The sequence below is a fragment of the Sitophilus oryzae genome, unplaced genomic scaffold (genome assembly GCF_002938485.1).
Source record: "Sitophilus oryzae breed Bouriz unplaced genomic scaffold, Soryzae_2.0 scaffold_576_pilon_pilon, whole genome shotgun sequence".
Classification (NCBI taxonomy): domain Eukaryota; kingdom Metazoa; phylum Arthropoda; class Insecta; order Coleoptera; family Curculionidae; genus Sitophilus; species Sitophilus oryzae.
In genome coordinates this window covers 1057251-1083295 of record NW_022147169.1, presented here as the reverse complement: position 1 = coordinate 1083295, position 26045 = coordinate 1057251, and the positions used below count along the sequence as shown (strand labels likewise).

Genomic DNA, 26045 nt, shown 5'->3' with positions numbered 1-26045 from the left:
CTTGATTTTGGCAAAATAAGCTATTATCAAAAGTGATTTGTTTGCAAAGTTATAAAAATATAGTAAAATAATAATAATAATAATAATAATAATATGTCTTTATTTTAATAATCCTCGGCGAAGTTCAGTAAATAACTGCTTAGTTAACCGAAATTATCTAGATCATATTGTAATGTTTGAATTTAGAATAATAAACAAAATAAATTGAGTCGTTTTAACAAATTACTATTTTTATTGCAAAAAAAGACCTTGTCCCAGCATATAGTTGTTAGGGCTCGTATATGGAAGCGAAACCTGGGTGCCGTACCGCCGACACAGGAACGCATTAAACAAGTTGCAACAGATAAATTTTAGACAGCTCTTAAGAATCCAATCGTACCATCATGTCTCAAACGTATCGGTCCTAAAAAAGCTAACTGCGAGAGTATTGAAGTCATGATTACCAAATCCCGCTTAAGATGGGCTGGTTACGTATGAAGAATGCAAGAAAACCAAAAATTAAAATACAAAAACTACAGCTTAACACCCTCCATAAAGAAAAGCTAACCAAAGCAACCCAAATCCTAACCAATCTAATAATATTTTTGCAAAATCACAGTTAATTATTAAAATATTAAAACCCCAGCTTAACACCCTCCACAAAGAAAAGCTAGCCAAAGCAACCCAAATGCTAACCAATCTAATATTTTTGCAAAATCACAGTTAATTATTAAAATATAAAAGAAAACTGCATGATCCAATGATTGTTTGTTTTGAATCAGCCCTGTTTACGTAAAGCTTTAATAAAAAACAAGAATAAGTACAACATTCCGAGGTACTTATAGTTTACAAGAACCTATATTATCTACAAGAATTGGTTATTCCTCCGAAAGATGTATTACCCCACCCAGCACCCCTATTCGCTCCCGGGTCCCGTAAGCTTCTAAACTGAACAATGTATGAAAACCAAATCGCACAAAATGACATTGACACGTTTCCGCAGGAATTTTTTTGTATTTCTTTGCTCGTAAAGGCTCGTATAAAACAAATATAAGTTCATTTTTCATGTAACTAATTTCGGCTATTCTAAAGTCAAAGCATTTTTTATGTAAAATAAAAATAAAAATTTCCGCAGACACTTTTTTGTGTTTTTATGTTTAGAAAAATGTCTAAAATACACCCCGAGGACTAGTTTTGATGTAACAGATTTCGGCTATACTAAAGTCCGAAAAATGAAAATGACGCGTTTCGACAGGAAAATTTTTGTATATTTGTACTCCTAACGCCTCACAGTGGGGTATTTGACACAGATAGTTGATCGAAATTTTTTTATGTAGACCTTATATAAATTATTGCTATTTTCAATTAAAGAGGAAATAATATGAATAAAATAAAGGATAATTCGTCGATTCTAAAAAAAGAAAGAAAAATCACTGTTCCAGTGTTTCCACGGTCAATGCCACTAATGCCAGTAGTAATATCGCAACTAATACACTAATGCTATGACTGATCCGCGAGCAATGCCCATACCACTAAAGTCGCTACTAATGCCAAATTATGCTATACTGCTAATGGCACTAATGCGATCGCTTTGTACACAACAATGCCATCGCGGTTTACACCTCGCATTAATATATCACTGATTGGCAAATTAGAGAAAACCAAGAATGTTTTTCTCATTTTATCAGCAAAGTCGCAAAAAGTCGCAGTATTTTATTTTACTGTATGAAAGTCCAATGTTTACTAAGTAAAACGTATATAGACAATATGCTGAATTCTTCGAAATGCGCAACTAAATCTCTAAGTATAATAAAAATGTCACAAATTTAATCAAATTTTCTGAACGCCTAACTTTTAGTTGCAAAAAAAATCGTTAGTATAGAGAATATCAAAATAAATAATACGTTTTTGTAGAATACATACCTGCAGCTTGCTGAGCCATTTTTATTCAAAACAACAATATAAACGTAAAAAGAGCACAAGAACAACAACAATTTATAATTTTAAACATAAAATTTAACCAATTACCTCTTATTTGTGAGAAGTAACAACATTGACGTTTCGTTGAACCAAATGATTGCAACTAAACACACTCATAGCAACGCCATTCATGGCAGACATGATTTAATTTATCATTTATCTTTTTTTGGGAAATCTTAAACACATTTGCTTTTTCGAATTTCGATCACCTTTTTCATGCTAATACCCCACCGTGCGCCTTCTAGAACGCATATATAAAGTCATTTTTTATATAACAGATTTCAGCTAAACGAAAGTTGAGCCAATAAATCTACGAACTATATTCAAGAACATTCAAGAGGATAAAGAAAAGCTAAAAAATTACGTCAAGGAATTGGCATAAATTTTTGCCTTAGTACCAGTACTAATCAGTAATTGTGAAAACCTCTAACACAGTATTGCCAACTATTTCAATCATTGTTAATCACTCCGTATTTTTATCAGATGGTTGACTTTCCAAATAATTTTTATTTTTATATTCAAAATATGGAGTTTTCAATGTGTTGTTACTCTATTTTTTTTCTTCTATTAATCGTAATATTGTAGGTGTATTTTCAATTAAAACTAGAAATTTTATTAAAGCATTTCTAATATTCTTGACAAATTCAAGTCAAACATCTTTTCCACGATACGATTTTCAAGTAACGAGATCAATGAAATATTTTTTTTAAACAGACTTTCTTTCGTTAGTGCTAGTTTGAACGCATTGTATATAATACAATCAGACTAATCAAATATAACTTTTTATTATATAATAAATCAAACATCCTTGTCTTTTGTTATGGAATATTTATATTCTTAACCCCATTAAGTCCTCGGGTATATCACTAACCTCGTTAGAGGAATCAAAATAAATATCTAGTAATTATATGAATAGAGATGTAAATATTACCACACACTATGAAAAAGGTTTTATTTGTCGAGACAACCTTTTAAGATAAGTAAATTTGAATTTAACTTCACATTGCAATAGTGAATTGGTGTCCAAATCAAACCAAACCAAACCATAGAGAAGGGCAATAAAACAAAATGGTTAGCTTTTGGTATGATATTAAGTAGGTACTTTGAAGAAATTGATTTTGAAGTGCATTATACAGGGTGTCCCAATATTCTGTGGCCATAGAGCTACTACGTATTTTTGGAACCAAAATAAGTTTATTGGACACAATTTACCTCTATACAAAAGTACTTCGTTTAACCGCTAGAGGGCATGAAACTTTTTTTCAGATATTTTAAGAATCGTTAGTCCGATTTGAATGAGATTTTGGGTGTCTATCTTTTGCTAAGTGGTTTAAAGTTTGACATTCACAAAAATCAAGAAAAAGTACGGGAAGGGTGAAAACTACCCCCCCCCCCCCATCTCTACATAAATGTTAGTAGAAATATTTTCCAACTCAGCCGACAAACGATTTTTTTTTCGTAAAATGGTCCTTCTAGTATTTACTACATTTTTGCCTCTTGTGAAAAAACGCCACCTCGCATATTTTCTGAAAGAAAAAAATATTTTTCCGAAGTTGACTTCCAAAGAATGTATTTTGTCACTCAAGCAATGGAAGCACATAAAATCTACTATGCTCTAATAATCTAGTAAATAATAAAATTATATAAGGATTCTTGCCACTTAACTGCTAATATAGAAATTTAATTATACGCTGTGTTTGTCATAATGCGGATCAACCTGCTCTCACTACTGGTTTCGGAGCTCTACTCCATCATCAGGTGAGCTTGGGAGATCCACAAAATGACAACCACAGCGCAGAGATAGTTAATTCCGACTTGTCGGAAAGTATCGGTTAGATATTAAGTCCCGAACGGGAGATAGCGGCCTGCGTGCAATGGTAGTACTTTCGTACCACCGAGGCGCAACTATCGATAGTAAAAGGATGGTAAAAGGCTGTTTTTCAGGCAAGCCAAATTATAAAATAGAAAACAAATTTCTTGCAGTAGAGGTATATAATAAGACTATATAAGGATTCTTGCCACTTAACTGCTAATATAGAAATTTAATTCTACGCTGTGTTTGTCATAATGCGGATTTTGTCATAATGCGGACGTTCGCCCTACTAACGTTCGGGACTTAATATCTAACCGATACTTTCAGACAAGTCGGAATTAACTATCTCTGCGCTGTGGTTGTCATTTTGTGGATCTCCCAAGCTCACCTGATGATGGAGTAGGGCTCCGAAACTGGTAGTGAGAGCAGGTTGATCCGCATTATGACAAACACAGCGTAGAATTAAATTTCTATATTAGCAGTTAAGTGGCAAGAGTCCTTATATAATCTTATTATATACCTCTACTGCAAGAAATTTGTTTTCTATCTAATAATCTAGTTGACGAAACTAGGGAATTTTATGTTAGTATCACAAATTATATTTGACAATAAGTTTCATAAAAGGCTTTAAAAAAATAATATTGTTTAAAATAACTTATTTTGATTCAAAAAATACGTAGTTGTTCTATGGCCACGAAGTATTGAAACTCTCTGTATATTTTGTGGGGCTGTTTTGGAAAAATAAATCCTCCAGAAAATATTTTCTCAAAAACTATGCGATCTGGCGTTTTTTTACAAGAGACAAAAATATAGTAAATACTAGAGAGACCATTTTACGAAATGAAAATCTGTCGTCGCGTCGGTGGAGTGGTTAGTGTCCATGTTAATTTTACTGACTGATTACTTAATAATTTGATATTATTTTCATTTAAAACTCAATTTTTTACAGGCTTTACATTTGAAAATCATCCCTTCCGTGCTGAAACTACACAATATCATTAAACAAAAATTTGCTAATCCGAAAGTACTATCAAAACCGGAAAATTCCGGTTCCTTAGAGGCATGGTACCGAAATTCCCGGTTCCGAAAAACAGCTGCGGTTCCAAAAACCTAATAAAAATTAATCTCCCACTTAGGGTTCAGAAACGGCAAATCCGATTTTGGAAGTACCGGGATTTCCCGGATCTTTTTGGCCATCACAGAACCGGACCTCGAAATTAATTCGCGGTTCTTTCGGGACTCAATAGTTTAAAAATTATACTTTTGTTACATGAGAAAATCTTTTCATACTTTCTAGCGGTCGAAATCAAACTCTTCTAAATAAGTAGTAATGCTATTATATGCTTATTGTTCTTGCTTTTTTCTTTTTTGAAGTTTCTATAATGTTTATTAGCAATTATTTATGAAGTTTGAACATAGTTCATACCAATTAAACTCACAAGTGACGTATTTAAGCTTGACCGGCACAGCGTTGCCTACTTTTACATATTTTCTTTTAATTAAAATATTTTAGGAAACAAAAAAATAACTGTATTATAAATATCTAAACAGTTATTACATCAATAAAACTCACTTCGTTAAGAGACATAAAGGGCCATTATTACCGCATTCCCGTTCAAAATATTCTAATAAGGTTGCGATGAGTTTTTGAATTGGCTATTAAGCTATCTTGTACACTCCGCACTAAAAGAGGTTCTAAAAAGGAGAACGTTCGACAACTGCAAGAACTGCTAGCAAAAAAATTTAAGCTTAAAGTATTACAACACTGAACACAAATCATTTAAACCAAAAACACGTAAAACAAGACATAAAACAAAAGTAACAGAACGTCAACTAAAAAAACTCTCGAATAGTTGCATTTAAATTTTTTAAATAGTTTTTTTCTTTATTCTTTGTAATTTTTTTGCTTCCGACGATGGAAAGAGATAAACTTTCCGAAACATTAAGCATTTTTATAGTTCGTTAGGCAAATTTGTTCATCAGTAAATTTAACTACTGGCAAGTAATCTCCGTTGGATTAACGCAGCTGTGTTTACAAAAAATAACTATTTTATTCAGTAGATTTTCTTGCAGTTGCAAAATACCCATATAGGATTTTTTGGAGAAATAAATAAATAAATGTGGCAATTTGACATATTTTACAGCAGAGCTACTATCTGAATCAGCCCGACGCCGAATATGTCCATGGTTGGCAACAATGAATTTAAAAATTGCGCCCTCGATTATGTAACTAAAAGTTTAATTGGTATCGCTTGTATATTATTTTATTATTTAGTATAATGTTTAATGTATTAGTTATATTTTATGTTTTAATAGATTATATCTATTTGCATTTTTGATCCAATATTTTAAGGATTCTTTTCTGAAAATTAGTTAAGTTTGTTTATGTTGTTTGGTGTGAATTTTAATAAGCTAAGCCCCACACTCACACTTCGGTACTTCACTTCGTTCCTTCCTCGCGTCCCGTCATCCAAAAATCATATATTTACTATGGGAAAATGTCGATTTTATAGTGTGTTCCTTCCTCCGTCGTCAAAACGCTACTTCGTCCGTTTACTTCCTCGAAACGCTCCTTCCATGTACTGTCGGTTTTTGGAGGAAGTAGCAAAGGAATTATCACGAACACAAAAAAATACTAAAATATATAAATCGATCTTGGATTTCATTCGTAGATAATTTCTTGATTTGGCAGTACGTCTGTACAGGGTGTCCCATTTTCGTGTGTTTTGCAGGGTTTCTCGTTTATGAGTCGAGATACAAAGATGCGGTTTTCACATTACGCTGTTACTTCTTTTATGAAACTAAAGATGCTACATACAGATATGTCCTAGCTCTCTTACTTCCTAAAATACAGGGTGAATCTGAAATTATTGCATTTTTCGATCCCCTTTTTATCATAACTTATCGAAAAGGTGAAAACGGTCTCCCGTACAGTTTTTCACGTAGAATGCAGTGCCTTAACTATTTCTTCGTTGGAATCTGTCTTTTTTAAATAGATTAAAATTTATATGTTTTTATGCGATATTTTGAATATTATTTTATTTTCCTTGTTACGGGCTTTCTAAAATACTTATTTTCATAAACAGGGTAAAAATGCATTATTTAACTTTATTACATAGTCGGCCGGTTTAAATTAGGTAATCAAAACAATCAACTAATTTATTCGACGTAAAATGTTGGTTATTGGCATGTTATTTAAAAGTAGCACGAGTTCAGTTTCCGTGTAGTTTATCAAAATATCACGATGCAAAGCAAAGTTATCTGGTAAAGTTAAGTTAAATAAAATAAGAGTCGTTTAGCAGTTTAGCAGTACCTAAATAAATAAATATAGAGTATATTATAATTTTAGAAAGCTGATAACAAGGCAAATAAAATAAAAAATAATATATAGAGTGTCCTGTTTAAAAAAAAGGACATAAGTTTGAGTCATTTTTCGAAATAGACAGCTCCCAACGCAGAACTAGTTTCGTCACTGCATTCTACCTGAAAAATGAGACACTGGCGGTGGGTAAGTACTCAATGGTTAGAAAAAAACAAAATCAGGGTATCCGGTATATACCTGTACATTTAGATGAACAGTCTAATTTTATAAAAGGTATTTTCAACGACCGCATAGTAAATACCCGGTATAATACCAGTAATATCAAGAATACGAGTATATCTACAATATTCCTTATATATATTGGTATATTTCTATTCCCGGTATTATACCTACCGGTACTATTTACTATGCGGTCGTCGGAAACTCCTTATATTAAAATTAGGATGTTCATCTAAATCTACCAGGTAGGTATATACATATATACCCAGATTTTATTTATCTACAAATTGGGTACTTACCCACCGCCCATCGCTGATCATTTTCACCTTTTCGATAAGTTATTAGATCATCGAGATACAAAGGTTATCGAAAAATGCAAAAATTTTTACTAATCAAAAAAATAAAAAGTAAAAGAAAGAAATAAGGAATAACTTTGAACTAAGAAGGCTAGGATAAATCTGTGTGTAGCATATTTAGTTTCATAATAAGTAGAACAATGATGTGAAAACGGCATCTTTATATCTCTACTCATAAACCAGAGATCCCATAAAACACACAAAAATGGGACATCCTGTACATCTAGCAATCGCCAGTCGATACAAAAATAATTCACACAAAGTAGTCTAAAAAATGGAAGAAAAAAAACAATATTGTCTTCATATTTGTGAAAAAATGCATGTCCATATTTATGTAATCGTAGCGACAAAAATAAAAAAAATAGAAATAGTGTGCATGATGCCTTTACAAAAATATCTGAAGAAATGGGGATTGAGATCAACGTTTAATTAGTATGTCATATTTCATAGTTTCGATATAAATTACATAATAAACTTTACTCTATTGTTGACTCGCCTTGTACATTCATACTGATATACCTTGTACATGATACAGAAATATTCGGATTTATGAAAAAAACATATATATTATTAAAATTAAATTTTTATTTTTGACACGACAAGGAATTGCAGTTTTATAAAATGAAAATTATGCGCCTTTCGAATTTTTTAAAAATTTTAGAGGTTACTAGATATTTCGTAATAAACATGTAGCTGCTATATTAAAAATATTTTGTGGTGTGTTGTTGCATAATCGACTAATTTCCAAGCATCGAATGAACGAAGGAAGGAAGCGAAGTGACGAAGTAACGAGAGGAAGTAACGCGAGGAAGGGACGCGAGGAAGGAACGAAGTGTGAGTATGGGGCTTTAGGTACCTATATTTTTTTTGCTTGTGTTCATGTTAATTTTATCATGACTGGTTACTCAATAATTTGATATCGTTTTCATTATAAATCTCATTTGTTTCAATCAAAATTTGTTAGTACCGAAAGTACTGAAAAAAACGGTTCCTAAGAGGTGCGGTACCGAAATTCCTGGTTCTGGAAAACAGCTCCGGTTCCGGAAACCCTAGTGGTAAGACTGTAGTGGGGACGATCAAAAATGGAGGGATGGAATATGTTAAAATGATGAAAATGCTTGAGCGAATGATCCGGAACAGATACTTGATTATATTACGATTGTCCAGATTTAAATAAACTCTCTGTTCATTTTTTAAGTTTACTCTGTATTGTTTTAATGATAATTACAAAGAGTAAACTGCAATGAACCCACCGTAAAAATTAAATACAAACCGCTGAAATCTAACTATTTTATCTTGTTGACCCAATGACTTTTGACATAACCCGTTGTTTGGCCAAAACTTACGGTACCACATACGCTTTTTTTATTTGCACGCGTATAAGTGATTGTAAAAACTAAGATTATAAGTCAATAATAATATATAAAAATACTAGTTCCCATAGAGATCGGTTATTCCTCTGAGGAATGCTTAAAATATGCGTGTTTCCGGATTTATATTATTTATTATAGTTGCTGTGTTGGTAGGGCTAAGTTCTGGGCTGAAATATGATAACTTTACTGAATTTGTGGCCATGGTGGAAAGTAACATTACAGCTTCGGAAAGTTATGTCATTCCAAAAGACAATTCTGATCTTTTAAATACAACAAACTCCACCGTATACGGTAAGTTACATTCTCAGTCTTGTATAACTTGGTTTTTACTTTGGGTAAAGCTTATAATTAAGCCTTTGATTAAGCCATAGATAAAAGAAACAAGTTTAGATTGGATAAGGCAAATAAAATACCGTATGATCGAAAAAAAACGGCGTCCAGTTGGCTTGGAAATGAACATCGTTGACATTCCCCATATAATTTTACATATAAAATGACAGCTATCTTCATTTCATAGCCATCGCTGACGCCGTTTTTATTCGATCATACGGTACTATTTGGCGCTATTCTTATAACGGTCGCTCTCCAAAGCTTTTGATAATTTCGGAGCGGTTCGGCTTTTTTCCGGAATTATGTCGCCCAATATTATTTATTCAAATTTATTATTTTCTTTTAATTTTTTAAATAAAATACAGTGTGCTGCATATAAGAAACCTTTATTTTATATAAGGACATGTATGAAGTACTATCAAACATTGGAAACCGACGTTATGCCACGATTCACGATGGTTTTTGCAGTTCGCAGTTCACACAGCTTTTTAAATTTTTAATTCCACTTTTCATAATTATCAGGGGTTTGAGTAAATCAAATTTAAATTAAACTCACAAGGTAGCAATAATTACTTTGAAAATTGACGCTTTAAACAATTCGGCAACTTTTGAATGAGGGCGGTTTAAATTTTAAAAGATTTTATAATTTTTGAAGATTCTGACTTTGACAAGAGAAAATTATTTCTATTCTTGTTTGCGGTTGTTCTTACCAACCGCTATAGCAGCGCCTTACAACGTATGCGCTCCAAAACAATTATAAGTTTTGGCTGCAAGCCGAGCATTTCAATCTAAACTTGTTTCCTTTATCTATGTATACTTTGACAAGTGTCAACAAGGCTTTATCACAGCACACAGGCACAAACAGATGCGAAAGAACACCGAATTACGCGTTCAGGTTTCTGTGACCTTCAGAAAGAGTTATAGACAATCCGCATCAATGTATAGTTTGGGTTATTATTTGTTTGGGTGAAAATAATCTGCACCAATATGTTATCGAGGCATATAATCTCACAGTAACTTAATAGATTGCTCGTCATATTATATCAGTTCGTAGGAGATTAGGAAAAAAAAAGATATTTATAGTGTAAAAAATTAATTTATTTAACAAAATTTTATTAAAGATGTGACAAAATAGTTACTTTTCTATTGGTTCTATCGGACTTTTTTCGACTATATAAACTTTTATTTTTTGTAAACTTTAATGCATAAAATATTTTCAATCTAATAAATAATTTAATGATGTAAATAAGAGGAAATTTCTCACATGGGTGGTCAAATTCTATAGTTTTCATTATATCAAACAGCCTCTGAATGTATTCTTCAATGCAAAACTCATCAAAATTTAATATAAATAATTTTTCCATTTCCAGTAAATAAAATGAACAAATTTTTCCACTTTCATGATCAAAGGCTTTTAAATGGGTAAATAATTTCGAGTTATCCAGAGATTGGGATTCTTTTGCAAATTTTAGACAAATATCACATTGATGTATTTGAAGACCCTTTTAATTGATGTAGTCAAACATAATTAAAGGCATTTTGAGTTGAAAACATTTCTCAGAGGCTGTTTGATATAATGAAAACTATAGAATTTGACCACCCATGTGAGAAATTTCCTCTTATTTACATCATTAAATGATTTATTAGATTGAAAATATTTGATGTATTAAAGTTTACAAATAAAGATTTATATAGTCGAAAAAAGTCCGATAGAACCAATAGAAAGGTACTATTTTGTCACATTTTTAATTAAATTTTGTTAAATAAATTAATTTTTTATATTATAAATATCTTTTTTTCCCTTATAAATAAAGACATTTGTATCCCATTTTAAATAAGATATACAAATTACCAAAACTTAGAAATAACAGTTCAAAAGTTCAACAAAAATCCTACACCCGTTTTTAAAAAGAAACATATAACCACGCACTATGTCATTCCAGCAAGCGAATACGACACAGCATAGGTTTCCGGACTAAACGACTGGTGTATTTACACCACTCAATAGGTGTGTGGAGTTTGCCGAGCGGTTTCCGATGCAGTCGCTTTCTTTCGCATCTGTTGTAGTTAATTTGTGACACAGGAAAGAAACTTGTCGTTTCTTTCCTAACCGAAACTTATGAAATATGACATACTAATTATTTTTTTTTAAATAATAATATATATGGTGTACCATTTAAAAATATCTGAGTGTTTTTAATTTTAAATAATTCTTCTTCTTATCACGCCCTCTCCTGCCGAAGGTTGGCGATCCTACTGATCTTTTCTCTTGCACTTTGCCCTCTATTATGAGGCGCAGTATTTCGTATCTATCACCTCTCATCACATGACCCAGGTATTGCATTTTTCTTTCGTTGATGGTGTTTAATATCTCTTTTTGTTTCTGTATGCGCTGGAGTACTTCATCGTTGGTGATCCTTTGTACCCATGAGATTCGCAGCATCCGTCTGTACACATACATTTCGAAGGCCTCTATTCTCTTTTCGATCTGTGAATTTAGTGTCCAGCTCTCACACCCATAGTTAACACAGAGAAGACGTAGTATCTGGCTATTCGAGTTCGGAGCTCCGCACTGAGGACTTTAAATAATTAGTAGTTTCATATTAAAGTATACTGTATGAGTATGGGGGTTAGGTTAGGGGGGGGGGCTATGTTGGCTTAATTGGCTTATAATATATCGTCGAACCTTGCTCCGGATTTTTGTGAACATGATATTTTTCTCCAGTAGCTACGCCATGTTTGAGATTTTCTATCTTCTTTTTTAATTCGTTGATATCAATCCCCATTTCTTCAGATATTTTTGTCAGATATTTTTGTAAAAGCATACACTATTTCGATTTTTTATTTTTGTCTCTAGGATTACATAAACCTGGACATGTATTTCTTCACAAATATGAAGACAATATTGTCTTTCCATTCCATTTTTAAGACTATTATATGTGCTATCTATTTTTATATTGACTGGCGATTGCTAGACGTACAGGGTGTCTCACTTTTCTGTGTTTTATGGGGTTTCTGGTTTATGAGTAGAGATATAAAGATGCCCTTTTTACATCACTGTTTTACTTATTATGAACACACACTACACACAGGTTTGTCCTAGCCTTCTTAGTTGATATTTATTTCTTATTTCTTTCTTTTATACTTTCTATTTTTTAATTAGTAGACATTTTTGCATTTTTCGACCACCTTTGTATCTCTAACAAATATAACTGAACATCCTCATTTTATAAAGGAAGTTTCCGACTACCGCATAATAGATACCCGGTATAATACCGGTATACAGGGCCGGCGGAAGGGAAATATTGAGACCGGGCGAGTACACTATCTGGCGCCCCCCCCCCCTTCCTAATAATTATTATAATTCTCTCTTTCCTTCAATACTATACTTTAGCTACAACTAAGCATATTTTTGCTACTTTAACAACAAAGTTTCACTTAAAGATCCTTCAAAATTCTTCTCTTCGTTCAATCTTAGTCTAAGTTTTTTCTATACTGGGTACTTCTCGAAAGTGACTCACCCCTATAAGTTTTTTTAATTTTTTTAGATAAAAAACGAAATTTGGTATAAACGTAATATTTGGTATGTTAGTATATGACATAAATTAGGATTGATTGACGTATTCAATTGTTTTTGGTCACTTCCTGTTTTACCGGAAATTCCTACAACTTTTGATTATTAAATGGCATCCTCCGTATATTTCTATAACGATAGAAAATGACACTCTCAGTAGAATGATATATCATATGTCAAATCGTATTTTAAATTTCAATCTCGAGTGCTCTGGCTGTTATAAAACCACTAATTTTTAAACAAGGAGCCTTGGAAAAATAGATTTGATCGTCTAATGTTTTTCGTGCTTTGTCCTGGCCAGTTAATAGATGTCCAAATCGTATTTTTAATCATATGTCAATTTTTTCAAATGGAAGAAGGGTGGTTCATTAGCATATTTGGAAAAAACATTTTTTACGAATAATTATTGTATCGCACACTTGATATTTCGAGTCAAATTTTTTTTTCGCGAAAAAACCCTCATAGACGTGTTTCTGGGGTTGAACTAAAATACCAGTTAAAATACTTGCACTTATTTCAGGGATACCCTGTAGTCACTTACTAGCGAAAAATGATTCCACTCTTTCACTACTTTTTTTCGATAAATCGTAATAGTGTTACTGTTAATTTAAGTTCTGCCACAATTTCCATCTAGATTTACTACCTTTATACAAGTATCAGTAGTAGAATAAATAATTAATAACATAAAAAAACCTTAGTAAAGGCTGACAAATCCACAAAATTTCAAATCAAATTCAAATGTGTCAAATGAATCGTCAAACAGAACTGTCAATGATCCCCACCCTAGAGTCCTCTTCCACCCACCATTCATGAATATATGATAGCATTATAATACTCCTTTTTTAATATTTTTATTCAAAGAATAAACCATATGCGAAAATGTCAAAAGTTGACATATGATATGTCATTCAATTCAGAGTGTTATTTTCTATCGTAGTAGAAATATACCGGGGATGCCATTTAAAAATCAAAAGTTGTAGTAATTTCCCGTAAAACAGGAAGTGACCAAAAACAATTGAATACGTCAATTAATCCTAATTTATGTCGTATTTTTTAGAATTAGAATTTAGAATGAGTGGGAGGGGGGTTAATCACTTCGACCTTACAGATCCATTGTGTCCCCCTTTCTTGAATCATAACTCATCATACAGTCCCAGGGCTTTGACAAAAGCCAGTATCTGGGACGGTTTTATAGAGGGTAGTTCTCCATCTCCAATATCAGTCGTACCAAAATTCATGGCGCGAATGGTTGTCGTCTCGGCGCACTCAGTGATGAGGTGTACTGGTGTTTCACCATCTTCCCCACAGAATCTGCATTCGCCGTTTCTTCTTAGTTTCAATCTACTGAGGTGTTCATTGAGGAGACAGTGTCCTGTTAAAAACCCCGTGACAATCCGAAGATTGTTCTTACTCAGACCCAGGAAGATCTGTGATTTTTCTTGATCATAAGCCCTCAGAATTTATGTCGTATACTAACATACCAAATCTCGTTTTTTCATCTGATAAAATAACCAAGTTATAGGGGTGAGCCACTTTTGATCAATTATTTCGTGCAGAATCAGTTTATGATCAGATACAGTTCTGTCGGCTTCAAAATGAGAAAATTCTACGATTCTGCTACAATTTTTCGTGGTATTACTACATATTCAATCCGGGACAATCAAAACCACCAAAATATTGATATATTTTCCCACTACTGTTATAGTTATTAACGTAATAAGGCCGATAAACAACAAATAACGGCCGGGCTGAAGTTTGTGATCCGAGGCGATAGCCGAGGATCATAAGCAGCCAAGGCCGTTATTTGTTATCGGCCGTGTTGCGTTCTAGATTTTTCGTCATACTGCAGATTTTTTAGAGCAATAAACACTACTATTTAATAACAAATTTTATTGAACAATAACACAAGTAAGGATAAAAAATACATAATGTCTTATACTAAAATTCATTTTTCATGATAATGAACATGGAAATTAAAAGTGCACTTGTTGTTCTGAAATCTGTAATCCTTCCCAGGGATTTACAGATTTTATAGAAGAAGATGATGCTACTGAAGAATGGCAAATATTTGTATCCACTAAAGACACATTATTTTGGAGCTATCATGAAAAAGTTGATTTGTTATTTTCATTCTTTGGAAACTGATTTTCTCTATGTAAGTTTCTGCCACTGTTGAAGACTCCCATCCTCCTAGCTCCTTTAGCGATAGTAAATCACCACCATTTTCGGCGAGCATGGTTGCTGATGATCTACGAAATGAATGCCCTGTATAACGTTCTGGATTCTCCAAGTTCAAAAAATTTTGCAATTTCTGCGGTACGCCCCGATGGTATGTATACCGACGATTTGCTTAACACACTTGCCTTCTTTGTAACCAATGAAAAATTTTGGATTGTCAAAGTTACGAGGACGCAGGTTGATGTATTTTTGTATAAACCATAGGCATCAAACGGAAGGCCCGTTTTTGGAATAAGAAATTTCCTATCTTTCTTATTTTTAGTATTTCTTAATGAGACAAGAATATTTTTCTCCGAATCTTCGAAATCATCAACTGTGAGTGACCAAAGCTCGCTGCGCCTACAAGCTCCAAGAATACCAAGCACCAATACAATTTTTTCGAGTAACCAGGTGTAATCATCGGCATCCAGTAGAAAATTATTTATGTCATTCTCCGACAGAACTTTGGCTTTTTTTGGTGAATAACCTTCGTTTTTGCGCCTCAGAAACATGAACAGTTTACCAAATCTATGAACAAATATAATTTAGATGAGTATGATTAAATATCGAAGAATATAATGGCTTTTTACCTTGATATGTCGATGTTTTCATATACTCTCAACGCAAGCTTCAGCATGGATATCTTTGTCCACAGTGATGTAGGAGAATACATTTCAGACATTCTTTTTAGCATAAGCCAGCAATACCGCTTCATTTACGCTGTTTATACTTCTATCCTGCCGCCACTTCAAAAAATTGTCATATTCTGCTGATATCTCTCTCTGGTTATAGTCGGAAGTAAATTTTGAGTAGCCGCAGCCGCTTCCTCCTGTATTTCCAACGGAATTTCTCGCGACATCTCGCTATGGTCTATTTTCCCAATTTTTGAAAAGTCCAACTGACAATAAATAGTCATTGTTGCAGGTGACAGACGTTACGATTACCTTAGAAACTTAACGGCCGCCGGCCGTTATGATAACGTCCGGCGGACGTTATATGCATCTTTTCCATTCTGATTTTGCTTATGTTATAATAATATAACAATATAGTATGACGAAAATAAATTAATTTAATGATAATAAGGATATCGGGATCCTCTTCAGCTTCTTGCGAATGTATATTTGCCTCATATAATTTTTAGGGTAAATCAACCATTAATAAAAAGTGTGTGAATAGTAGACAAAGTGCGATTTTGAGCGGTCAGTCTAAAACTGCCAACCCAAAACAGTTTGTTTAGACAAAATTTATAAAAACAAGAATTATAGCAAGAAGGGTTATTTACAAAAAGTTGATATATTTTGAGTTATAAATAAAATACCACGAACAAATATTTTTTAAATATTTTAGTAGCTGTTGTGGCGCCCCTCGCATCCGGCGCCCCGGGCAGCCGCCCGGGTCGCCCGGCCCTGCCGGTATACAATATCGCATTTAAAAAGAACATATAAGTTTGAGTCATATTTTAAAAAAGACAGCTTCCAACGAAGAACTATTTACGTCATTCTACCTGAAAAACTGTACGGGACACCGTTTTTACCTTTTCGATAGATTAAAAGATAACCGAGACACAAGGGGATCAAAAAATAAAATAATTTCAAATTCTCCCTGTGTTTTAGCAAGTACGAGAGCTAGGACATATCTGTGTGTAGCATATTTAATTTCCTAAAAAAAGTAACATCGTAATGTGAAAACCGCATCTTTTTACCTCGACTCATAGCGATAAACCCAGCAAAACACACGAAATTGATACACCCTGTACAGACATACTGCCAAATCAAGAAATCAACTACGAATGAGATTCAAGATCGATTTATAGGTATACTTTTATATTTTTTTGTGTTCGTGACATTTCTTTTGATAAAATCTACTTCGACCAAAAACCCACATCGACATTCCGGCGAAAGACCGTTTTGACGAAGTAAATGGACGAAGGGACGAAGGAACGAAGGAACAAACTGTCGGATCAAATCGACAATTACCCATGATAAGTATAAGATTTCTAGACGAGAAGGGGCGAAGCGAAGAAACCAAATACGTTTAAAATAAAGTATATGGAGAGTACCGCTTAAATTCCTGTCCCGATATTGAAGGATGGCTATAGAATTTCAATGCATTTCCTACATAAGTCTATCCTTGGTTTGTAGGAGGTTTGACTAAACAAGGATGAACCTATGTCTTGAAACCATTCGACTCGATTTTCTGTCCTCCTTCAATATTGGGACGTAAATCCTCTCATTGCTCTTATGGGGAGGCCGTCGTATATTTTATTTAAACGTATTTGGAAGAAACGAAGTGAAGTGGCGAAGTGTGAGTTTGGGGCTTTATTCAGGAAAGAGAAATCTTTGGATGATTTATTTTTTACAAAAATTAATTTTTGTTTTGATGACTTGCGGATTCAACAATTTTTTTTCTCTCATTTTAGATTTTGGAACATTCGATTTTATAATTGTCGGTGCAGGAGGTGCCGGAGCTGTTCTAGCCAATAGACTTTCAGAGATTTCCGATTGGAATATTCTGGTTTTGGAAGCTGGAGGTCTTGATAATGATTTTACGAAAATCATTGGAATGTGCGTGTACACCTATTTGTCCCCGCTTAGCTGGGGATACAATACGACAGCACAAAAGAATGCTTGTCTAGGTAGATATTTGTTGTGTTTACTATGAATCAAGTCTAGTTACGAACAAACACATTTTATATATATAGATCATACCAAATAAACTTTTAGCCACGTAATTAAGCTTGACCGGCACAGCGTTGCCTACTTTTACATATTTTCTTTTAATCAAAATATTTTAGGAAACAAAAATAAATTAATTATCTATACTAATATATAAAATCCTTAAGTGACTGATATACTGATTAATCACGATCCTGCTCAAACCACTCAACGTAAAAAGCTCAATTTTGGCATACAGGTTGATTCTAGGGTGTAGAGGTTCGATAAGAAGGGATTTTTCGAAATTCCAGTTCCAAGAGGGTGAAACCACCCCTCAAATATTACAATATTTTTTATTTAAAAAACGGCCAAGTTTCCGGAAAACGCTTAAACACGTATGTTTTATTTTGTTTTTTACATATTTTAAGATTTTTTAAAAATGTATACAGGGTGTTTCGAAAAATCTGGTCATTGATTAATCACGATCCTGCTTAAAGCGCTTGACGTAAAAAGCTGATTTTTGGAAAACGGATTGACTTTAGGGTGTGGAGGTTCGATAAAAAGGGATTTTTCGAAACTCGAATTCTAAGGGGGTGAAACTATCCCTCAAATATTAAAATATTTTTTATTTAAAAACCGGTGAGTTTTTCGGAAAAACTCTTAAACACGTATATTTTATTTTGTTGTTTTACATATTTTAAGATTTTTTATAAATTTATACAGGGTGTTTCATAAAATATGCCAATTAAGTAATCACGATTCTGCTTAAACTGCTTGATGTTTAAAGCTGATTTTTGGCAAACGGATTGACTGTGGGGTGTAGAGGTTCGATAAGGAGGGGTTTCTCGAATCTCAAATTCCAAGAGGGTGAAAACGCCCCTCAAATATTACAATATTTGTTATTTAAAAACGGTTAGTCTTTCGGGAAAACGCTTGGACAAGCATAATTTATTTGGTTTTTTTACATATTTTGAAATTTTTTAAAAAATCATACAGGGTGTTCCAAAAAGTTGGGTAATTTCTTAACCACGATTCTGCTTAAACTGCTTGACGTAAAAAGCTTATTTTTGGCAAACGGATTTTTCGAAAGTCAAATTCCAACGAGATGAAACTACCCCTCAAATATTACCAAGTTATATAATGATATCGCCATATTGTTTTTTCTCATGCTGACATAAATGTGAGAAAATTTTATCCAGTTTGTATGTTAATGGAAATTCTTGCTTTGCTTTATCATCACCATTACAAATGATTAATTCGACGCGAATGAAGTCGCTGGTACACGCTAGTAAATATATAAACAGTTATTATTTATATCAACAAAACTCACGTTCTTAACAGCATTTAAGGGACATAAAGGGCCATTACTATCGCTTTCCCGTTCAAAATATTCTAATAAAGTTGGAATGAGTTTTTACGGCTATACGGCTATTAAGATATCTTCTGCACTTCGTACACTTTGTAAAAGAGCTTCTAAAAAGAACAATGTTCGACTGCAAGGTCTGCTAAAGTAAACATTTTTAAGCTTAAAGTATCAACACTATTTATTTAAACCAAAAACTAGTTATACAAAACTAAAGTGTCAAAACGAATGACAATGTCAAGAAAAAAATAAATAAATGTGGCAACTTGACATTTATCAGAGCACTTGACATTTATCACACATCAGAGTTACCACCACCTGAATTCTCGGCGGAAAATTTAAATTCCAGTTAGTCACCCCGGCGCCGAATATGTCCATGATTGGCAACAATGAATTTAAAAATCCCGCCCTCGATTACCTAACTAAAAGTTTAATTGGTATAGTATTTTCAAAGCAAAGATTAGTTGAAATGGTCTTGATCAGGTTTTTTTAAATTATTATTTATGGAAAATGCGATGTAAATAAAAAGCGTGACAAAAAACTGCTTGTCTTGAACTTGTTCTTGGTTTTGTTTTTTGTGCTAGATCATCTTGCTCATCACTACTCTTTGTTTACCTATTATAATTGTGCTACTACTGGCTTCCAATTTTTCTCTGATACAGCTATGCAAAACCAGGAATGTTTTTTGCCCCAAGGCAAAGTTATTGGCGGTGGAACTACCATTAATGCTGCATTATATGTAAGAGGTCACCCAGAAGATTTCGATAGATGGGTAAGTGAAGAAATTTAAAAATTGAAATCAATACACATTAATGTGACTTGGCAGAGATATACAAGTACGCATGTGAATCAAAAAATCAAAAGTTTTACTTAGTCATTTCCGGTGAAACAGGAAGTAACCGAAAATGATTGAATACGTCTACCAATCTGAATGAAAATAAAAATTATATTATTATTATTATATTATTATTATACGGAGAAGACCAGGCTACTAGTAACATAGCAAGTTGCCGGATGAATTTACGTTTACCTAATTTGCGTTCGTACTCGAGATTCACTGCCGGCTAGTCGGCTAGTCAGGCAGTACGCAGTTGCAGTTGTGCTTGGACGGGTCGGTCGTGACAGACTAGGAATACGACGCGAGGAGTGTCAAGTATTTATTATTTTCATTTTAAGTGTTTACGTTCTCTTAAGGTAACATTTAAAATAAAAATACTTAAATATTTATTATTTCAGTGTGTTTACAAGCCAAAACTAAAAATAAATAAATTCTCTAAACCCCAAATAAACTAAAATATTACTCTAAATAAAAAAAAGTTATAACAAGTGTTGAAAAAGACCACCTTCTTGTGCTAGACAGAAGCCTAGGCGGTCGTAAAATCCCCGTCTGACATTGGCTAACATATTAGGGCTAATAGTTTGGAAAGCCTCTCGTATTTTTACTTGAAGCTCATCCAGATTAGTAGCCCTATTATGACCATACACTTTGGGTTTTACATAACCCCACAAAAAGAAATCATTGGGAGAAAAATCTGGTGATCTAGCGGGCTATAAAATAGTTCCATGTCCACTAATTAAACGGTTAAACACTTGCTTTAACTCCTGTTTTTCATTAATCAACACATCAGGCTTTTCGTGTATTTGTGGGGACACGCACCCATGTGTTTCAAAATTATTAATAACTCTTCATATAGTAGGTAAAGATAGAATTGGCCGTTTTACAAAAGTTTGTGGAAAAATTGTTTGTATATCCCGATAAGACCTATTTTGGAAATAACATTTTACAATTTGAATTTTCTCACGAACTTCGTAAACGTTCATTATTTTACTTAAAATAAATTTTACACGAGAACTATCGCGAGAATCTATGTATTCGTTTTGGCTATTAAAACACTAATAAATACCAATTATGAAACATTCTTATCACATATCTACCTATTTTTATTTTATCGCATTTTTTCGCCTGCTTTTTATCCGGCGGACGGGTATACACTAATTCGTCTAGTTCTGCATATGTTACTACTACGGTGGTCCGGTCTGTATAGCATATTTGAAGTGCAACTTCTTACTAACCACTATTAAATTGAAGGATTTGAAAGACATATTTGAAAAAGTGTAGTTTGAAATGTTGAAAAAGTAATTCGCTTTCACAAAAATTGTATTAAAATGTCCGTCTGAGGACTCCATTCGGATACCTCCACGTGCCGAGTTTGGTTCCAATCGACCCATAATTAAAAAAAATTCTGATGATTTCGTCTATTTAGGGGCATCATCGGTTCAAAACGTCGAGGGCGTCGTCCTGTAGCCCGTTCCCAATTATGCCGAAATCGACTCATATTTTTCTTCAATATCAAATCCTTAGTCTCACCCTGATGAAGATGTAAACGAAACGTCGCCGTCGTATCCCAATTTAGACCGTCGCGCGTCGCTCACATAGCCTACCCACCAAATTTGGTCGCGATCGGATGACATCAACTTTTGATGTTTCTTACGTCAAAACTAACTGCCAGAGTGACACGTGTCGTAAACGGTCAATTTGGCCTTGGTTTGGTTCTATCGACATAGGTACCAAATTTCATTTAAATCGGACAATTTTTTGATTTGATTCATTGCTGATGGCGTTTCGTAGTGCACGAAACGTCGTCAAAATATCATGAAAACGAAGAGCCAAATCTACATTCCGAGTTTCAGCTCCATAGCTAACTCAACTTCCTGTTTGACTTACCATTTTTTTTCTCGCTAGCTCGTGTCTCAATGCCGTGTGGTGTCACGACCTTGAATTTTTACTGCCGTCGCGCGTAAAGAAGTTTCACTTCAAAAAGTTATAAAGGTGAGCCACTCTTTAAAAATACTCGGTATAAAACTAAGCCACATTAAACAGAAAGTGTGTCGATGTAGTAGGACTTTAAAATAGTAACTTTATTCGTCTAAAAGAGCCTTAGCAAAATGCCTGTATTTTAGGAAAGCGTTTACGGAAATCCAGGATGGTCATATGCAGATGTTCTGCCTTACTTCAAGAAAACTGAAAATGCCGCTTTCGAGCATGTTGACTTAACTTATGGAGGAGTTGATGGTTATTATACCGTTAATCATTCATCAAGGACGGCTGGATTGGTAAGTACCAATCAAAGAATTTACAGGTGCAGATTTAATTAATACCTTTCTACTACTTAATACTTTTCTTCTTAATTAATACTTTTCTACAAAGCGGAGCATCGAAAAACCGACTGGAGATGGTTCGCCGTTACTGGGGCGCGCGCAACTTGAAAACACGTAATAAGAGAGGCGAATCGGTGCGCGCGTGCCGCGCGTTCGCGGCGCAGCGCGCCTATGCACCTACCATAATAGGCAAATCCGTGATAAGGCTGATTTGATTTCCTCTACGTCTCAAGTGTTCTACGGTGGAGCCTCTACTCGTTCTGCGACTAACGCATAAAACACTCATTTCTCTAGTTCGGCTAGCGAAGACATATCGAAGACGGTGTGGAACTGAAAGCGACAGTGTTGCCATTTTAAAATGTGTAATATCTGTAATACGTTTGACGAAAATAACTTTGGATGAAAAATCCGCGTTTATGTATAGAAAATTTATTTGTGTTAAATATAGAATAAACAACAAAAATAAAAATTCTTTTATAGGTACTGTATATTTCGTATGATCGAAAACAGTCGTTTAGTTGGCTTGGAAATGATGAAAAAACTATTGACATTTACCATAATATTTTACATATAAAATACCAGCGATATTCATTTCCAATCCAACTCTGACGCCGTTCTTTGTTTAATCATATAATAATATATTAAATTGTTTAATGATAGAAAATCGCCCATAAGGTTGCGCATCTTTTTATATCTTCAATCGGTATTATGCAGTATCTTTGACTACCTTCAGTTGAAGATTTGACATATACAGAATTTTTTAACATATACAAAGTGTTTCAAAAAACATGTGTCATCTCTCGTATAAAGATGCTTCACGCAAAAATAAGATTTATTCTGTATATCAACATAGGTCCGATTCTGCTTTGTTTCGTAACTACAGGAGGTTATACTTTATTTTTTACTTTATTTTTTTTTCGATTTTTATAATTTCCTTCCTAAGTGCCTTTAGCGATTCCAATGACATTTTGTAGTTACTATAAACTATAAGTGCTACATATTTTAATGGTAAAAATGTGTTGACAAATTTACCAGGGACGTATATATGGGTTTTCACTGGAATATTAAAAAAACATGTTCGTCACTGACTTTTTTCTTTTGTGAGCAAAATTATGTAGACTGTTAAATTCTGATTAAAAGTTGCCTCTTAATGTTTTGTCGATTTCGGTCTTCTTGATGAGATAATTTTAGTTAATTTGCCTTAATCCAAACAGCAACCTTTAAAAAAATGTAATGTCATTAACTTGCCAAAATGTTTAAGTACTCATTGGTTCCCCAAAAAATATGATAACATTTCCTATTAGACGTTGGTGCTGAAATGCAACTCAAAAATACTCAATAAATCGTCATAATCTCAATTGCCTACTAAATATTCATTTGATAATAAAGACTATAAAAATGTAGAGTATTATTAAAAAAACGCAATACAAATATAGTAATATAATTCAAGAAATTCCAAATGCATCCTTTGTTTAAATAAATATTAGTTTGCTAAACATAGAGAAATAACTTAAAAATGCCATTATTTTTTATTTCAATTAGATTCATTTTGCATATAGGTAGTTAAGTGTAATTCGTTAACGAACTAGTTCCAACGAACCGCGCCTAGCTTGATTTATATGCTTTTATTTCGACTGGAATTTTGTCCGTTCTGCGGATCGGCCAGCGCGATCGTAGCCCGATGCTAGGCGGGAGTGGAGAGTCCCAGCCGTATGTTACATATTCCGGACCGAAAGGACTGAGAGGAACTGGAGGAACTAATTAAAGACTAGTTCACGGAAATCTATTCAGTCCGCAGATCCGAGATATAATACAAGGCGACGACGATGGATTCGGCATTGTGTATGGCAACAGCGGGCGTAATTACCACAGAAAATTGTCATGGATACTGTTTTTGATTTTTAGTTTGTTCTTTAAATATTTTATGGAAATGTTTCACTTTAGGTCCCTAAAATTAAGAAATATCTTATAAAACGAAGTAGATATTCTGAATTTTTAGACAAAAACAAAAAGCTTGAAGTGGGAAAAATGCATTTTTTTCGTAAAATTTTCGTATTATTTGCTCCAATAAAAATGATATAGATCATACTGCGAATAGTTCTGACTGACAACGAAACCCATCAGCAAGCAACAGGGACGTCAATGTTAGCCGCGAACTATTGTGAATTAAAGACCTAGTTCAAGGAACTATTCCTTTGGAGGAACTAGAACTAAGGAATTAGTTCCTCCCAAGCAACTAGAATTCCCACCTCTAATTTTGCATGATCCTATATTTTAAATGTTTCTTTACTAATATTTAGGATGAATTACTATCACCGTCATTCGAAAGTAGTGGTCTAAAATACCTATGGGACTACAATGGAGCTGAGGAAGTTGGATATTCCCCTTTTCAATTTTCGACAAAAGGAAACGAACGTACCAGTACTGCTTCTGCCTTCTTACATGGCTTTACCAGCAGAAGGAACCTAAATCTCAGCATCAACAGCTTCGTCACAAAAGTAGCTATTGACAATGCGACCAAAACCGCAGAAGGAGTGTATTTTGTTAAAGATGGCGTAAACTTTTATGCAAGAGCTACAAAGGAAGTTATTGTGTCAGGTAATTTTCAATTTTATGTGATAGTTTCAGATCTTGCGAGACTTTAGATCGCAAGTGACACTTACTATTTGGGAAAGCAAAACTAGAGTCAGAGAGGCTATGCTTTTATCAAGGACGTGGAAAAACTAGTGCGAGGCACATTGATAGGATGGGAATATGCCACTGAATGCTAACATATACCGGGTGCGTCTCAAAAATGGCTAACCCCTCTAATTTTTTTATTTTTCAGAAAAAAAAAATGAGATTTGATACGTTAGTATATGACATAAATTAGGATTGATTGACGTATTCAATTGTTTTTGGTCACTTCTTGTTTCACCGAAAATGACTACAACTTTTGATTTTTAAATGGCACCCTCGCCTCGGTATATTTCTACTTAGAAAATGACACTCTGAACAGAATGATATACCATGTGTCAACTTTTGACATTTTATTTGTAACATATGTTTGTATTTGTAACATGTAATTGTAACATGCGGTTCATAACGACAATTTGACTCAAAATTTCAACATATGTAAATGAGCCACACTTGTTCCATTTGAAAAAATTGAGATACAATTAAAAATACGATTTGGACATCTCTTAACCGGCCAGGACAAAACACGAAAAACATTAGATCATCAAATCTATTTTTCCAAGGTCTCTTGATTAAAAATTAGTGTTTTTAACAGCGGCACTCTAGATTGAAATTTAAAATACAATGTCATTTTTTATCTAATAAAGTAAAAATATACTGAGAATTTAAAAATCAAAAATCGCGCCCTCAGTATATTTTTAATAATACGTGAATCAATCCTAATTTAAGTCATATACTAACCAACCAAATCTCGTTTTTTTATGTGAAAAAATAATAACTTTCTAGGGGTGAGCCGGTGAGCCACTTTTGAGACGCAACCGGTATACTTCCCTATTTCTGATGGAAATCTTTTCTACTATGCGGCTTGAAATAAATAATATTACGTGCACCTAAATAAAGAGAACACATTATTGATGAACACATTATTATCAGGAAATGAGAAATATTTATTGATTTTTTGTTAAATTGATATTCTTTCTTAAAATCGGTCTATTTCAGCATAAACCTTATGTTCTTAATTTTCTTCTGT

The 26045-nt window shown here is 33.5% G+C and overlaps 1 protein-coding gene across 3 annotated transcripts in view; it reads left to right on the top strand.

Moving 5' to 3' along the window:
* Window positions 1–9011: 9011 nt before the first annotated feature.
* Window positions 9012–26045, top strand: part of LOC115887537 (glucose dehydrogenase [FAD, quinone]-like) — an 84169-nt gene continuing 67135 nt past the window's right edge. For 2 of the 3 annotated variants that reach the window (XM_030906997.1, XM_030906999.1), the window contains exons 1-5: window positions 9012–9333; window positions 17583–17798; window positions 19843–19952; window positions 22142–22294; window positions 24640–24937. In XM_030906997.1, the coding sequence (XP_030762857.1) occupies window positions 9147–9333; window positions 17583–17798; window positions 19843–19952; window positions 22142–22294; window positions 24640–24937 (964 nt within the window). In that variant the 5' untranslated portion in view covers window positions 9012–9146. The remainder of the gene's footprint in view (window positions 9334–17582; window positions 17799–19842; window positions 19953–22141; window positions 22295–24639; window positions 24938–26045) is intronic. The other variant, XM_030906998.1, reaches the window with a different exon arrangement.